Consider the following 16,243-nt stretch of genomic DNA (forward strand, 5'->3'; position numbering starts at 1 on the left):
CGGTAAAGAAAATACAGAAAATGGAGCGCTATATTTAACAAATCATGCATGAGATAAAGAATTTTATGCGTAAAGACTGTCTTTTTCATATGTTAAGTAGTCCCTCATCCATTGCAATGTAAACACTTCAATAGGAGGTGGAATTATACAGAAAAGAGCTGAAAGTACGAGGTGAGAAAGATATTGTCCTCTGGGCAAAACCAAAGTTCACTTTCTGTACTTTTTAAAACAAATTGGCGATAATAGGTCCTGCAGACAGCTGTGCAGTCAGGCTAGACCTAAAAACCATCTGCTAAGGGTTAACACCCGCTTTTTCACTTCGTGCCAAGCTCGGCGTAGAACCCATGTTTTGATGAGGACATTTACTCATATTCCCTTCTTTATATTTAGTGCATATTTATGTGCTTTTCAGTTTGATGTACCAATAGGAAAAGTGTGCCCACGTCCAGTCGACGCACTCAGAGAAATGTCCTTACCTCTCTGTTTGTAGGCCACAATTTGCATTTCTTTTACAAGCATAAGAAATAAATCTCCCTGATGGAGCTTCCCCCAGGGCTGTAACTCATCGCTTCCGGCGCCCTGCAAATCACTGCTCCCAAACATTGCTGGATTACCTGTACTTGCTACAGTCACATTCGTCCGGTCGCTTCTTCTTCAGATGCCCTCTAACTTCCCTGAGGTTTTTAATCTTGCTCTGCAGCGTTTCAATCTAGAGGGATGGAAGCAGGGTGGTCAGTTACCATGCAGAAATCTGGTCACTTTCATTGCTTTCTCTGTTAAAATAAATCCTTTATGGCTGGTGTTAAACAACTTTCAGTGGGAGCCACAGTCACTTATTTGTTGTGGTCAGTGGCAGGACAAGCTCATGATACACAAAATAAGTAAATTGTTGCACCTTTCAGGGACACAGTTTCTAGGAACTGTGCCAATAGCAAAATGCAAAACAGAGCTCACAATTTTAAGTTTAGCTTGAGCAGAGAGATGGATGGCAGGCAGGCAGGCAAAAGCAATGCGTCAATACGGATGGGGTTTTGGAACAGCATATTCTAATGGTGCTGTTCTTGCCCCTTCAAAGCAGACTTGTCTATGCAATGGGGAATTACAGGCAGTGTCCCTATTTTCAGGATACACAATCAATGCTCGCTACCAACCAGTAGCGGCTGCTACCGGGCATCAGTGGTGAGGCCTGGGGGGGAGGGAGGAGGGGGGGGGGGGTGATAAAAAAGAGAGAGAAACTGAAAAATTAAGAAAACAAAAAAAAATGTACCTTACCGGCGGCCGCATCTCCTCCGTTCTTCTTGCAGAAGCAGGAACAGGAAGCACCCAGGCTTCCAGACTCCTCTAGCCAATCACAACACTGCTATTGGTCTGAGCGCCATGGCTCGGCACTCAGTCAGAGAATGGGAGGCTGGGCATGTTCCTTACCAGGCTGTGTGTTGCAGTCTGGTGGGGAACATGCACAGTGCACAGGACTGTTTGGCCGGCCGAAGACGGCTCCCAAGCAGTCATGCGCACTGGGGAGTGCCACCACTACTCCCCTACTCAGTGGGCAGCCCGGCCATGCCCCGTCCCACACCTGGCTACACTGTAAGTAAATACACTATGCAGGCTGTCCTCTCTGTGTCTTTGAAGAATTATTTTTCTAGAAATTCTTAAACTTATGTTTTGGGCATGAATTATTGCATATACATATATTCATAACTGATGTTTGAGTTTTGTTCTCATGTTGCTGATGCTCTTTCCCTCGTATCAGAGGGTAATTGCAACTCTGATTATAAGCCCATTAAACACATGCTGAACAATTCTACATCTCACACACAGTGTTAGACAGATATAGGCTGAAAGGGGACAGATTTGCTACCGCTGAAACTTCAAAGTATTAGGCACACAATATTTCAGTAATTTGGAGACAAGGACTCAATATGAAGTTTGGCTACTGAGAAATCTCAAAATGTAATTATTGACAATTGACCTGCACTCAGCGGAGCAGTCATTCTGTGGACTGGGCTACTGTCAGGGCCGCAGGAATTATGCAATAATGGAGGACCAGATTATGCAAGAGGGTTAGCAAAATTGGTAGAGAAATGCCAGCTACAGCAAAAAAGCCACATTATGCAGTTTGTCAAGGGTTTAAAGTCAAAATAGGTGGCACGGGGTCTGTCATTATTCTCAAGATATTTTGAAATGTTAATAGCTACAGAAAAAATCACAGGGCTAAACAAATGCATAGGTTTCTTAATAGAGAAAACTATACACATTCAGAACACCCTAGTATACACCAACCATTATTTATTTTGTTTTGCCTGGGAGTATTTGAGCTACATTTTATCAACAACTACCGTCCAGAGTAAAACTCTTAGTGCAAAATATATACATTAAGCTGAAACAAGCATGTATGAACTCTCTTCCTGGAATATAAATTGTGCCTCTTTTATTCTGGGCATTTCAGCTATGTTTTAAAACCCGCCTTCAGTGTTGTGTATTTTCTAGGTTGACACTAGAAGCTTTCCGGTGGCACTTCTTCTTTTAGCATCAACCTACCCCGCAAAGCAGTAGTGTAGTGGGCATTACATATTTATTATGTGTGTGTCTCACTAGGAGGCACTTTAAGAAACAAGACTAAGTGCTAAGTGTGTAGGATTCTATGAAACGCTGAGCTCTGTACTGATTAACTGATGTACTGGGGACAGTGAGATGTTGCGGACAATGTAATGTACACAAGAATTTGTATGGATTTAGAAATTAAACTTAATCATGACAAATAAGTACTCATTATTTGCACTCTCATTAAAATACATTTTTATAAAGTAATCTTTATTTCCAGCTATAGAGAATAGCCCTTTCTCCCTGTCCATTAACTGGTGATTTAAGTGTACCAGATCTTGGCAAAATACTCACTTTTTCAGTATCTGCACACAGTAATAAGCAAGTAAAATGCGACCAATTACCATTTGCAAAGTGTTGAGAACTGCACAGCACTTCACATGCAGGGTTAGTAACTTTTGATCAGTTTGAGCTACATATGTTATTTGGCAGACATTTTCAAACTAGATAGGACATGGAGGGTTAAGCAGAAGATTTGGTAAATCCATAATTATGGGTAAAGCAGAAGAAAATCGTGAAATTATGAGTCCACCCTTGATTGCAGTACAACTCTCTCCTGAGACCTCCCTAAAAGGTGACCTGTCCCATGAAAGCAAAACACCCTTCCACTGTTAGGCTGAACCCTGGCACGTGCCTCTTAGACCAATCACCCAGCCATATAGTTAAAAATGGGGCTGAATAAGAACTGTGGTGTAAGTTTAGACTGCGTTTCTGTTGTACAGAAGCCTATGCATCAATTCGCTCATGTATCTGGGGAACAAACATTTCACCAAAAAATCCTTATATATCTCTGGAGGCAAGGGAGAGCTCCATCTGGAAATGCCTGGATTCAAACAATCGAAAATGTAAGCTGTGTCCGAAGTATATTACACTTTCCACATTGCCTTATGCTCTTCTAACCCAGCCTTAGGTGAATAAATCACCAACCGTGGAAAAACTAAATACCCTCCATCAGACAACAGACCCCACCAAAAACTTTTTTTTCTTACATAGTTAACTACCGTAAAATTGAATTTTTAGGAGCAGGGTCCACTCATTCACAAAATTATTAAATTAATGATAAACTATGGACAGCCAGAAGATAATAAACTAAGGAAAGCCTTCCTCATGTGTGAGCATGAGAGGCACTTACCTTTTCCAATGCACGCCTGCAGACTGCTCCTCAACCCTAAGATCATTTGAGATTTTGACCCTAATAGCCAAGTGCTGCCTCTATTCTATCCTGCTTCATGTTATGTGTTTATGAACTTTAATCTCTTCTACATAAGATAGTTGAAGGATGCACTTAGTGCCTATTGGTGGATATGTTCATATTGGAATCGCTTTCACTTAATTCGAGGAGAGCTTCCATCTCTAAGATGGGTCTTCACACCTGAAGTCTGTCGGTTACTCAAGAGAAGCTTTCTATTGCTGTAAGCTATTAACAAAAGCAAACTTCGTAGCAGTGATTTGGCACTCCCCTGAAAGGGATCTAAGGGGCATATTACCAAGGGGGGGGGCGATAGGCAATTATCGCTGGTTTAGCGGCGATAATTCTATCGCTTTATTAGCAAGCTGTCGCTAACAGCAATTAGCGACAGCTTTTAGGCGATAGCGAGCGGTTTGGGGCCTGCTTTGCATGTCAGCGAAATTTATCGCTAATGACATGCAAAGTGGGCGTACCCAACCTGTTAGCGACTGAAAGCAGTCGCTAACGTCGCTATCGCCTATTAGCAAGGCGGGCGTAGCAATGGAAATATTCCCGCTATCGCCAAAAACTAACGCCTGCTCAGACCAGTTTTTAGCCATGCTATCCAATGGGAGGTGGATAACATGGCTAAGAGCATTTTGTCGCTAATGCGTGAATATCGCTGTATTCTCAACGATATTCACGCTATCGCCAGAAAAATTATCGCTTTGGAGATAAACTTTGCTAATAGCAAGTTATCTCAGCGATAATTTCCGGCGATGCTTAGCGATAAAAAAATCGTTGCAAAGCCTAGTTAGCGATAAATATCTCTACTCGTTGGTAATATGCCCCTAAGTTCCATCAAATCTTGTACTTACCCTGTCTCAAAGGAAATTTGCATAGTATGGCTGAAACAATCTCTATGAGAATGGCATCTGAGAATGGGGCGATATTTCGGGTGGCGCAAAGCATACCTTGGGAATATATTTCAAGCATGACTTCATTAAGCATCAACATTAAACTGGTGTTTAATCATAGAGCAGGAGAAGGTCTCAAGCTACGCAGACCCCTATAAGGAGTGAGGTACCCCTGAAGCATAGGCTGAGAGGGGTTATTCCAAGATGTGATCATGGCTACAGAAAAAAGACTTCCCATGGCACCAAACTTCAAGATGGCACTGTACTCTCAACGCCACCTGGCTGCCCAGGACGTTCGACCCACCTCAGGGGCTCATTACCACCAGCTGTGAGTACCAGTTTTAGGAAGCATGGTGTGTACCAAACTGCAAATATCCCTGACCTTCTGCATGACTTTGTGTTTTTATGATGTTTGATGTACTTTGGGCTGATAACCAAGACACTAGAGTGACCAGAAAGAATCCCAACCTCGAAGCTTGCTAGCAGAGTCCAGATGAAAGAAGGTGCAAGTACTTAAGGGGTTATTTACACTACCACACCAAGAAAAGTATATTTCTTTGTTCCTGTGCTTTGCCTGTGAAGGGAGGGGGCTACATGCGGTCCATGAGAGAGCCACATAATCTACCTGGTACAAATCATGACACCATCCCCCCATCTCATTTGGATTTCTCTTTGTCCTTAGGTACTTGTTAATGCTCGGTAATAGTGTAAATGTTGCGTAAAATAAGTTGTGAAAAGCAACCCAATATTTTTCTTGCCTTTTCTGAGGTAGGTTGTGGAAGATCTTTGTCAGTGTGTTTTGAAGATTTGTGGACCCACATCCTCCCCTTCCTTATTATTATTATTTCAGCTAAAGGCGTTTTTTTTTGTTGCAGTTTTATCATTCCTGGTTTCCTATTTTTGTTGTGGGTAACATGCATACTTCCCTACGTTCCATGAAACAATCGAGGGCTTACCATTGGGTGCAAGAAGTGCTATTCTACACCCATTTTTGCATTAGAGAGCATTTGTGTCACATAAAGCTACATATTTTAGAGCAATAGTCTTACCGCCAAATGAAACGTCACCTTTTCCCTTCCTACCTAATGAATTAAATTTAGAAATTTCCTCGGCTCCCAAGAGTTAGATCAAACCATATTTCTAATATCAAGCAGTGCACTTGGGTATTGGTTGAGTTATGTGTTGTGCAAGGGTTGTCATTTTAAAAAGTAAGGTCTCCAGCCTCTCCTTTTGCTGACCTTCTTCTTTCCCCTTATTTGGCTTACGATGAGCAGCCTTAACAAGGGATTTTTTAAAACTGCTCAAAAATGTAATTTAAATGGAAAGTTGTAAAGTTTTGTGAAGCTCTAACCTTTCAACTTTCTAAAGTTGGGTATTTTGTTCACTTTTCACAATTTCACCAATACTTCTCCAAAAATATATATTTGCAGTACAATTTACTTGCATAATCATATTCCTGTGTGCAGGATTTTTGACACACTTTGGTTAAATGTCATCAACTTTTTATTGTAAAATGGTTGGCAAAATGTTTGATGCTTCCAGATGTGGAGCCATATGAAGATATACTGAGGGAATGCACCGATCCTCTACTACCTTCCCTTTAGAGATACTCAGCAGTGGGAATCTACTGGGAACCTAGGGGCATATTATCAACAACTAGCGATATTTATCGCTAAATAAGCTTAGCGATTTTTTTTTTATTGCCGCGCATCACCGGATTTTATCGCAGAGATAACGTGCTATTAGCAACGTTTATCTCCAAAGCGATAAAATATCCGGCGATAGCAGCGAAATGTGTGAATATCGCTGGAAATCCAGCGATATTCAGGCATTATCGCTAATAGGGACTTAACCTGAATATCCATCTCCCATTGGATATACAGGCTAAGAACAGGTCTGAGCAGGCGTTAGTTTTCAGCGATATTCAAACTTAGCGCACATTTTTTTGTTCCTACGCCTACGTTGATAATAGGCGATAGCGATGTTAGCGACTGCTTTCAGTCGCTAACAGGTTGGGTACACCCACTTTGCATGTCATTAGTGATAAATATCGCTGACATGCAAAGCGAGCCCCAAACCGCTCGCTATCACCTAAAAGCTGTCGCTAACTGATGTTAGCGACAGCTTGCTAATAGGTCGATGAAATTATCGTCGCTTTGCGGCCGAAAACGGCTGCAAAGGCAGCGATAATTTCATTTTGCCTGCCTTGGTAATATTCCCCCCAGAATTTACTGGGAAGTTTTCCATCACAAGCGCCCATTGAACAATATTTCTAAAAGCTATTCAAGAGGTGCAAACTGCTTTGGTGGGAAGAATGACACATTTCCTGTCCCAGACAGACACTGAAAGGCTATCCATGGATACTTGCAGCTCATCTAGTCCTACAAGTGAAGCATTTCTGGGTAGCCTACATAGCGCCCTCGGGTCCGCTACGTGTATCTTCTGAGAAGGAACATCCAGATTGATGTTCTGTGGAATAAAGTACCAGGTAAATGATCTCTGCCTTGTCAAAGTCATTTGGCAACATTTTAGGACTTATTGCTTCATTTCATGATGCCCAGCTGATTAAGAATACAGTGGCTAACAAGAAAAACTCTTGTTATTTTTGGCCGCCTGGTTTCTAAATCTAACCTGAGTCCAACATGGAGGAATGATAAGAAACAAATGAACACATGAACAAAGTACTTACCTTTTTATCTCTCTCAGTGTGCTGTATCAAAAATAATTGATGGTCTCGTTGGTAAAATTCATCAAATATGTTTTTGAATGATGTACCCTCCTCCATTCAGGCAACCCATCCATTGGCGACTTTGTAATTATATGAAGACTATCCAGACTTGCAGAGTATTATTAGTTACTGTTAAATCACTACTATACAGTAATTGTCCATTATCGATTATGTTATATTGTGTGATGCTTTCAAAGGACATAAGGCTTTAGCGTTACTTGAGAATGAGTAATGACACTTTATGAGAGTAAATATTATGAGTGTAATTGCAAAGCCACCAGATATGGAGTCTGTAAAGTAATAGTGATACAGCAAATTGAGAAAGGTGATGTGGTCAGTAATTTTCAGGCTAACCAGTAACTTTCAACATCTGGAAGACCTTCGGCTTCCATCCAAGCCCACCCAAACAGAGGTCCTACCTTGCCCCGGCGCTCATCCAGTTGTCAGAAGAACAGAGATATCTGCTGTACTATAAGTTCCAAAGCGGATCAGTGCTTAGATGAATTCAGGAAGAAAAGTTGTCTGGGAACTGAAGTATCAATGGATGCGACTGCCTGTGGTATTCGGCCAGGTCAGTTCAAATTGTCCTTTCAGAATTGTTTGCCAAAAGGCTAAGAATTACAAGTCTTTGAAAACAAAGCACATTGAACATCCAGTTTCAGATGAATGACATGTTGACTTTCCTGCCCAGAAGATTTTCTATTCAAATAGTAAGGTATCAACATTCTGTGAACATAACATGAATGTCATGTATTTAGAAGCATACATCAAGAGTGGTGTCCTTCCAGACATTGCTCTACTCAGTTCTTTTTTGCTGAACTCACTGGAGAAAAAAAGAGTCCACTTAAGACAAGTTGGGCAAACCACCAGCCTGCCATGTAAGCAAAGACTCTAGCCTACACTCCCATCACGAAAGACTGTCTAAAGAACCGAGAGATCATCTCCTGTCTGGAAAGGACCTCTATGCCTTTCGTGCCTCTCCACCGACTCTTTAAAAACGAGAAATGATAAGATATAAAGTTAGCTTGTAAAATGTAGGGTCTTATTTAGAGTTTGACTGTGAGGGTACTCTCTCAGAAACATGACAGATAGCCAGTCTATCTGTGCATTATATTATGTGGCACCTTAAAGAAGGCGTAAGGGATATACGTCACATTTATGATGGGGTAATCTATTCGCCAGACTCTAAATGATGCTCTTAATTTCATATCATTGAGAATCAAAGCTTGACAAATGCTGTGTTACTGTTGCCAGGAGCATCTCTGTATCCTGGCATGCTAACCTGCAGCTTTCAAGCAAACACACTCATTTCAAGAATATTTAAGGACTGCATTCTAACAGTGAAGAATGACACTCACCTCATGATCAATGTGGAGTTTGTGATCCTTCCAGGCCTGAAGGGATTTGTACAAATCTGTGTCACACTGAACGGTGTCATTTGCCAAAATGAAGCATCTGCCCCAGAGAAAAAGAATCAAAGAGAAATAGAGGACACAAAATGAGGTCAGAAATGTATTTTAGTAGATTAGCAGAGACTATGCAGAATCAAGTTTACACCAGCAATGTATATATATACATACATATATATATATATATATATATATATATATATATATATATATATATATATATATATATATATATATATATATATATATATATATATATATATATATATATATATATATATATATATATATATATATACCATGCAATTTTTGATTTAGACAATGTATGTTTTAATTCCTTAATTACACTAGAAATTACTTTAGTTTCAAGATTTCAAGATTTCGGGCTGGGTGTCAGGTGGGCCTTATGAAGCAAACTTTGAAACAATGTCCACTGGGCTCCAATATGGCTTAGCTGCAAGTCTCAATAAAAAGCAATTCGTAGCTGAAATCTTATGCTTGATAATCTCTTGGAAGGCGTGCATTAGATATAATTAGATGTCAGGGCTCTTGAATGCACTGAAGCAGGTTCACCTATGCGTGTCATCTCACATGAGTTGTGTGTTCATATATGGTAAGTTGCAGAGCTGCAGTACCAGGGTTCGATTGGCCATATTATCAAGAACGGGCGTAACATTGTCGCCTCTTTAGCGGCAGGAAACTGCAGCTAAAGCGCTATAAGGGGCTTGGTAATATGCCCTAGAGAATTCCAATAGAAGCCCAGGTTTGATGTCCTTCCCACCAGAACCTGGGCTTCTATTGGAATTCTCTAGGGCATATTATCAAGCCCCTTGTCGCCGCTTTAGCTGCAGTTTCCTGCCGCTAAAGCGGCAATAATGTTAATGCCTGTTCTTGTTAATATGTCTCCAAATGTCTCATATCCAGTGCTTAATTTGTAAAAAAAGAAGGAAAAAAATGGGTAGGTATCCAAAGTCTTTCATAGCTCATACACTGGCAGTGCCAAATACCAAAACTGGCTAGTCTTGAAACCTTCTTCGGCAACCCTATACGTTTGACAGTTTTAACAATTTTCCATGCAACTTTCAACCAAATTTGCAAGCTGCATTGGGCAAGGAGAAAAACAAAGCATAGAGCTAAATCTACTAATGATGGCCTTTGCAAGTGTCATCCACTGGGCTGGTCCTCTTCGCGTGATGCACAGCTGTGCACCAAGCCATCCCGTACAAATTCCTCAAATAGACACACTCAGAAGTGTCCCACGCATTGGACGTTTGCTTTACATTGCAGCACATGTGAAATACGTTTTTATTTTAGAAATTAACACATTTCCCTTTGTTAAACCTGTTTCATGTAGGGATTAGATTTTTTAGCAAAGCCTGGTCTGGTAAGATTATTAAATTAATACTTTCTTGCCGTAAAGTGACACAAAGCAGTGGATGTTGGCTTATACTAAACAAGGATTTTCAAAGCAATAGGTCTTGCATTTAGGAGAGTTTAAACTATTGGCATTGTAAATGACAACGCCTTTTATTTATGTGTTTTTTTATAACCGATAAATAAAAGGCATTGTCATTTATAGTGCCAACAGCTTAAATTCTTGCAAATGCGAGACCTATTGCATTGCAAATGTGTGCTATAAAAATCTTTAAAAGCATTAGGAGAGAGCGTGTGTCAGGACGACGCTATTCGAGAAAATAGTGCTCGGAGGCTGTTATTAAACCCTATCGAGCAACAACACACGGAACAGGGGGTGTCGTCATGGGAGGTTACAAAATGAGACAAGGCGGTACTAAGGAAGGACTACTAAGCCTTTTGACCAATGAAAAGCCACAGTTTCAGTGGAAAATGACACAAGCCTCAAATCTCTACCTCAATACTGCATGCCTCGCAGAGCGAGCAGCGCACGGCTGCCCAGGCTCGACCTAAAAGGGTGCCATTGGATTGCAAAATACCTTTCACTGTGGATAGTACATACCATGTGCCACTTTCAGTTGCGCTACACCCAAACAAAGCCTTCGTAAATCTGGGCCTTTGTGTGTCTTTGCCTCACTCTTTCATCCCTGCTTTCACCCTTTGTCACTGTTTTCTTGCCTTTCACTTCCCCCTTGTTCCTTCCTCTCCTCTCTCTTGCTCTTGGTTAAAGTCAGATGTTGAAAAATAAATCCTGCACCAACAATTGAGTCTTAGTGCCCACTTCCTGCAAGCACTGGCACAAATAAAGCAGTGCTAGCCTATAATCTGTATGAAAAAAACATTTCATCTACATACATATACACAGTGAACATGTGCTCACTATGACGCCGGCACTGGGGCCAGCAGACATTGTCACAGCCTCACACCCATGCCTTCATGCAGACATGCTATTCAACGTGACTGGAAAAAAGAGGGTGCCTTATTCATTCATTATTGCATGCAAGGGAATGCACGAAGATGTCTGTGGACCAGAGGAATGCAGACAAGAAGGAAGAGTTAAAGAGAGCAGTGCCCCTTCTTCACATTTGAGATGTGAGTCTATTTTGGAATATGTTCAAACAATCCAAATATATATGTCTGGCTCCTTTTATTGCCTAAGTATCAAACCTTTCAAAACTCACATTCAACAGGAATGTCTGTGAAATATTTTCATGGAAATTACACAATTCTTGTAAAATATGGATTGTGTTCAATGAGGTGGGGAATAGGTTCAATTTGACCAATTTGTCACAAAAAAAAATATTCTGTAATCATGACTGTGTATTTACACAGCTCCAAAACACTCTCCTAAGCTTGACCATTGTCCTTTGTTTAACCACAATCCTCTTCATTAAAATCACCCATAACATGAGCGTTTTACTTGCAATCATTGACCACTGTCGCTGTGCCCTGCAGTTGGAAGCTTCAAACATTTCTGACTTTTAGATGATCAAGAGGCAGGCATCAACTGCATACTTCTTGTTCACCCGAGTTTGTAAACTTATGGTAACAACTGAGGCAGAACCTCAATGGGTATTTTTCCATTAGCAAAAACCCAAACGAGGAATAAAGAACTCCTGGTGTAAACTCGTGGTTAATTTGTAAAAAAAGAAGTGCCGGGGCTCTCGTCAGGAGACCGATTACACCAGCCCATTTCTCCTCTTAGCGCCGTCTAAAACAGAGCTAACTACTTACCATAAAAGTTGGGTGAGGTTGTGGCCTAATGGCAAGAGCTGCAGACTTTAAACTTGGGGAACCAGGTTCGAGTCTCTGCCTCAGCTCAATATCCTGTGAATCTGGGCATATTATTTACTCTTCTCGTGTCTACCATAAATGAATGTGTCCTTAACTGGCATTCCTGAAAAGCGCCGGTGTTGATGATTAAGGGCCAGATGTATCAAGATACCCTTTTGCGAATCTCAAATAGCGATTTTTAAGGAATCGCTTTTTACAATTGCAAAATGGTATGTATGTAGAAATTCGCTATTTTTTAGCGATCTCTTAAAATTCCTTCATTGCGATTAGCAAATTTCTAATCGCAATTAAGGAATAATTTCCCATTCATTTCTATGGGCCAGGAGACCCATAGGAAGGAATGGGAAATTATTCTCAATTTGCGATTCGCAAATTGCTAATCGCAAATTGAGAATAATTTCAAGGGTGCAAGGGTGTCTTAAGGACACCCTGCTGCACCCCCTGAAATTGAAATGTGTGCGCATATGGCATACATACATGCCCTAAGAGCATGTATGAGCGTCACATGCCACCTTTACAAATTGCAAAAAGTGCATTTGTGAAAGAATTTGCAAATTACCACCAACTACAAGTTGGTGGTAATTTGCGATTTCTTAGTGTGAATTCACAAAACTTTCTTGTTTCTTACATACCATTGAACAAATTTTTTTTATGCGATTCCTTAAATGGTAGTGCAAAGTAAGGAATCGCAAATTTTGCAATGCAATTTTTTTCATACATCGCATTTCCCGTTTTTTTTTCTCGCAAATGCTGCTATTTTGCGATCCGCAGCGTTTGCGACAAAAAAAAGCTTGATACATCTGCCCCTATGTGCTGATGCTGAGCACCAGAAACACTGGCTCATATCAAGCACTGCTTAATCTACACAAACAAATAGCCATTGTCCGAGCTGGACATCCACTGTTCAAAGCTGTTGAAGTCCTAGAGTATAGAAATCTTCTTTCTGCACCCTTAAAACGGCAGCTGTCAGTTTCAGTACCTTGTGGCTTCTTCTGTCCATCTTGGTGGCATCTAAAAACTAGTTTGATGTTCAAGGGTCAGAGTTGAAATAACCAATCAACTACCTGATGCTTCCAGGCACACCGGCCTAAATATTAATCTGCAGATGATGGTCACTACATGGGGCGCAGTGGGACAGCAGCATATGTTGTTATGAGTCCCCCTCGCTCCCCTGATAGTCAACACCCTAAAATCATAATGCTTAATTTGTATTCACCAGAAAATTCTCGACCAACGAACTAGAAGGCAGAATAATGTACAGCATCTGAAACTAGAATAGGTTTTAGCTGCAAAATTGAGGATTTTCATCAGTTGTAATAGGAAATATCAGAAATGCCCGCAAATCCTCATTCTGTTTTGGAGGACAAAGGGGCATATTCACAATGAAGTGACGTAGCGCGGTGTTAGCCTTGTTGGCTTAACGCCATGCTCCACCACTTTAGAAACACAGGGCTGCACCGTATTTAAAAGAACATGATACAGCCCTGCGTTTCGCCCTGCGCTGATGCTAATTGCAGCTGTCTAGCGCCAACGCAGGCACTATTGTACAATAGTGCAAGAGTGCCTGCCTTGGGGGGAACGATTGTTAATGTGCTGGAAGGTGTCCCTTCCTGCACATAAACAGTCACCAATGGTGTGTTGTAACTTCCATGTGTGCTGCAGAATGCAGTGCACAAAGAATTTGCAACTTGTTATTTTTTTTTTCAAGATTGTTCATGTGCAGGTAGGGACACCTTCCTGCACATAAACAGTCAATGGTGTTTTGCTGTTTCTATGTGCGCTGCAAAAACAAGGAGAAATAAAGCATTTCTGCTTGTTTCGCCAGGGTAAGACCAGGTTTTTTGGGGGGTCTTAATTTTGGCCCTACCCCAGATTTACACCACCCTTATAAATACGGGGCAGCGTCAAAATGAATGGTTGTTGCTGTGGACACCCATTGCCCTCCCCTTTCATGCTAAGTATAGTGTGAAAAGGGGGCTTATTTACAAGGCAGCGCAACGCCGCCTTGTGAATAAGGCAAAGCTTGTATTGTCGCCACAACATCACTAACAGTGACGTTCTAATGGCGATAGGGGCTTGTAAATATGGCCCATAATGTTTTGAGAATCAACTCTATTGTTATTTGAAGTATAAAGCAGAATCCTGATAATAACAAGGAGCTGTCAGGTCACTGGAGTTTTGGCTACTAATGTGGTGCACACACATCCCCTGTCAGGAGTCTCTAATCTTACGTCAAGTAATATATTTATTTCTATCATTGCTTTCCCATCAGCCATCACATAAACCGAACGATTGCATTGACATACGCACAAAATCAAAATGGCTGCAATTCCAAACTGGAGTTAAACTTTCAAATAGGCCAGGTCGAGGTCTTGTCAGGTCGATGTAACAGTCAGGCCAATGTATTGGTAGTTAAGGAAGCAACATATAAAGAAAGACACGTCGTTTATGATACTTTAGGTGTAGATTGTGCTCCTGTCGTGAGATTGCAGGGTACTTTGAACCCACCTGGAACCATTCCAGGCATTTCGAAAAGCCTCACTAACCCTCAAGCTGACAACACGCGTATAAGATGGATCGGCGAGTTAAGCGTTCAATGCCAACATATGTGTGATCTTCATGTCATGAGTTCAAACTCTGGTAAGGCCGACTCGGGCCTTCATCCTCCCCGAGGAACAGCAAATTAAGTAATGGTAGTGCCAGCGCTTAGAAGTGACAGAAATGCTACACGCATCGCCGTATAAAAAACAAGCTATTACAACATGAGGCAATACTTAAATTTAGTGATATATTTCCTTCCAGATGGACACTTATATATCCCGAAAAAGTTACCTATGTGTGACTTTAATTGAGCTAGGGACGGTGAGCTCGTTGGTAAGGCTGCCATCGCCGCTGTACTCGCCCATGTCATTGCCAGCCTCAGGCTCGGTGGCTTTAACCTTTGAAATAAACCTCTTCGTAAGATTCTTTGTTACCACGGGCTGGTATTCGTCTTCCAACTCCAAGTTAAACATGTCTCCGTCCAGTTCAATAGATACGGACCGAATGGAGCGGTTCCTCAAGTAACTTGGCTTGTATTCTAAGAAAAAAACAGACAAAGAAAAAATAAATGACACTTTAGTTCATATGCAAAAGAGCTGTGTCGTGAACTTTTGATTGCACAGTGATTGAGCGCAGTGTTAGCTGCAGCTGCCTCCTATAGCTATTGTCAGAGCAGCATCTGCAATTGACAGATGGATAATTGGCAGGATGTGCAAAGAGACGGGTGATGCAGATGGACCATAGAGAGCGATGCTATTTTATTATTCTATTGAACATGTGTTTGGTCATACCCACACTTACCGCCAGATGGCAGTAGTAGACAATGCAACAAACGGACCTTTGCAAAGTTTTGAGATCGACTAAAACCGAATTTTGACATTTTTAGCTCAATAAATCGTTTTACTCCGACATATATACCCGTTTGAACCCCAAGATAGTCTTACTTTCGAAAGACCCAATAAAATGTTTCTGATTTTCAGAATATTTAAAACATTTACATTTTACGGTCAGTGCATGTCATCTCCTTCAACCAGAGCCTGAGCCTGTTGGAAACAACCGCTTCTTTCCAGGAGAATGAATGAATTCATGTGTGCCTAAAGGCATAAATAAGTTTGTTTGTGCAACACTCCACAAACAGGAGATACGGTGCACTGGATTCTTACACGACTACAGCTCGTCCAAGATAACCTCGTCAAATGCAGTACTTTAGTCATAAGACATTTCCAGCAATTTATTGTAATTGGAAGCAAGGGCTGCCGAGACAGGATGTACGTCATTTACGTCCTGAAGCTGATGAAAGGAACATGGGGGCATATTATCAAGAACAGGCGATAAAATTATCGCGGCTTTATCGGCAGGAAACTGCCGCTAAAGCGGTGATAATGGGCTTGATAATATGCCCTTGTGAATTCCAATAGAAGCCCAGGTTCTGGTGTGAAGGACATCAAACCTGGGCTTCTATGGGAATTCTCTAGGGCATATTATCAAGCCCCTTATCGCCACGTTAGCAGCAGTTTCCTGCTGGTAAAGCGGCGATAATGTTTGTTCCGTTCTTGATAATATGGCCCATGGATCGGTGAAGAGGAAGTGGCCTAACGGCTCAAGTGGTCGCTGGGGAACCGGGTTCGAGTTGCGACAGGGACGCTCAACATTCTGTGATTCTGGGAAA

At 41.3% G+C, this 16,243-nt stretch overlaps 1 protein-coding gene across 5 annotated transcripts in view; it reads right to left on the reverse strand.

The window, feature by feature from the left end:
• Positions 1–16,243, reverse strand: part of SULF2 (sulfatase 2) — a 432,620-nt gene that overhangs the window by 44,575 nt on the left and 371,802 nt on the right. For all 5 annotated transcript variants that reach the window (XM_086932614.1, XM_086932611.1, XM_086932613.1 and 2 more), the window contains exons 12-14: positions 14,866–15,112; positions 8,776–8,872; positions 615–709 (exon numbers count right to left, since the gene is read on the reverse strand). In XM_086932614.1, coding sequence (XP_086788740.1) covers positions 615–709; positions 8,776–8,872; positions 14,866–15,112 — 439 coding nt within the window. The remainder of the gene's footprint in view (positions 1–614; positions 710–8,775; positions 8,873–14,865; positions 15,113–16,243) is intronic.

Source organism: Lissotriton vulgaris, chromosome 7 (genome assembly GCF_964263255.1).
Source record: "Lissotriton vulgaris chromosome 7, aLisVul1.2, whole genome shotgun sequence".
Classification (NCBI taxonomy): Eukaryota; Metazoa; Chordata; class Amphibia; order Caudata; family Salamandridae; genus Lissotriton; species Lissotriton vulgaris.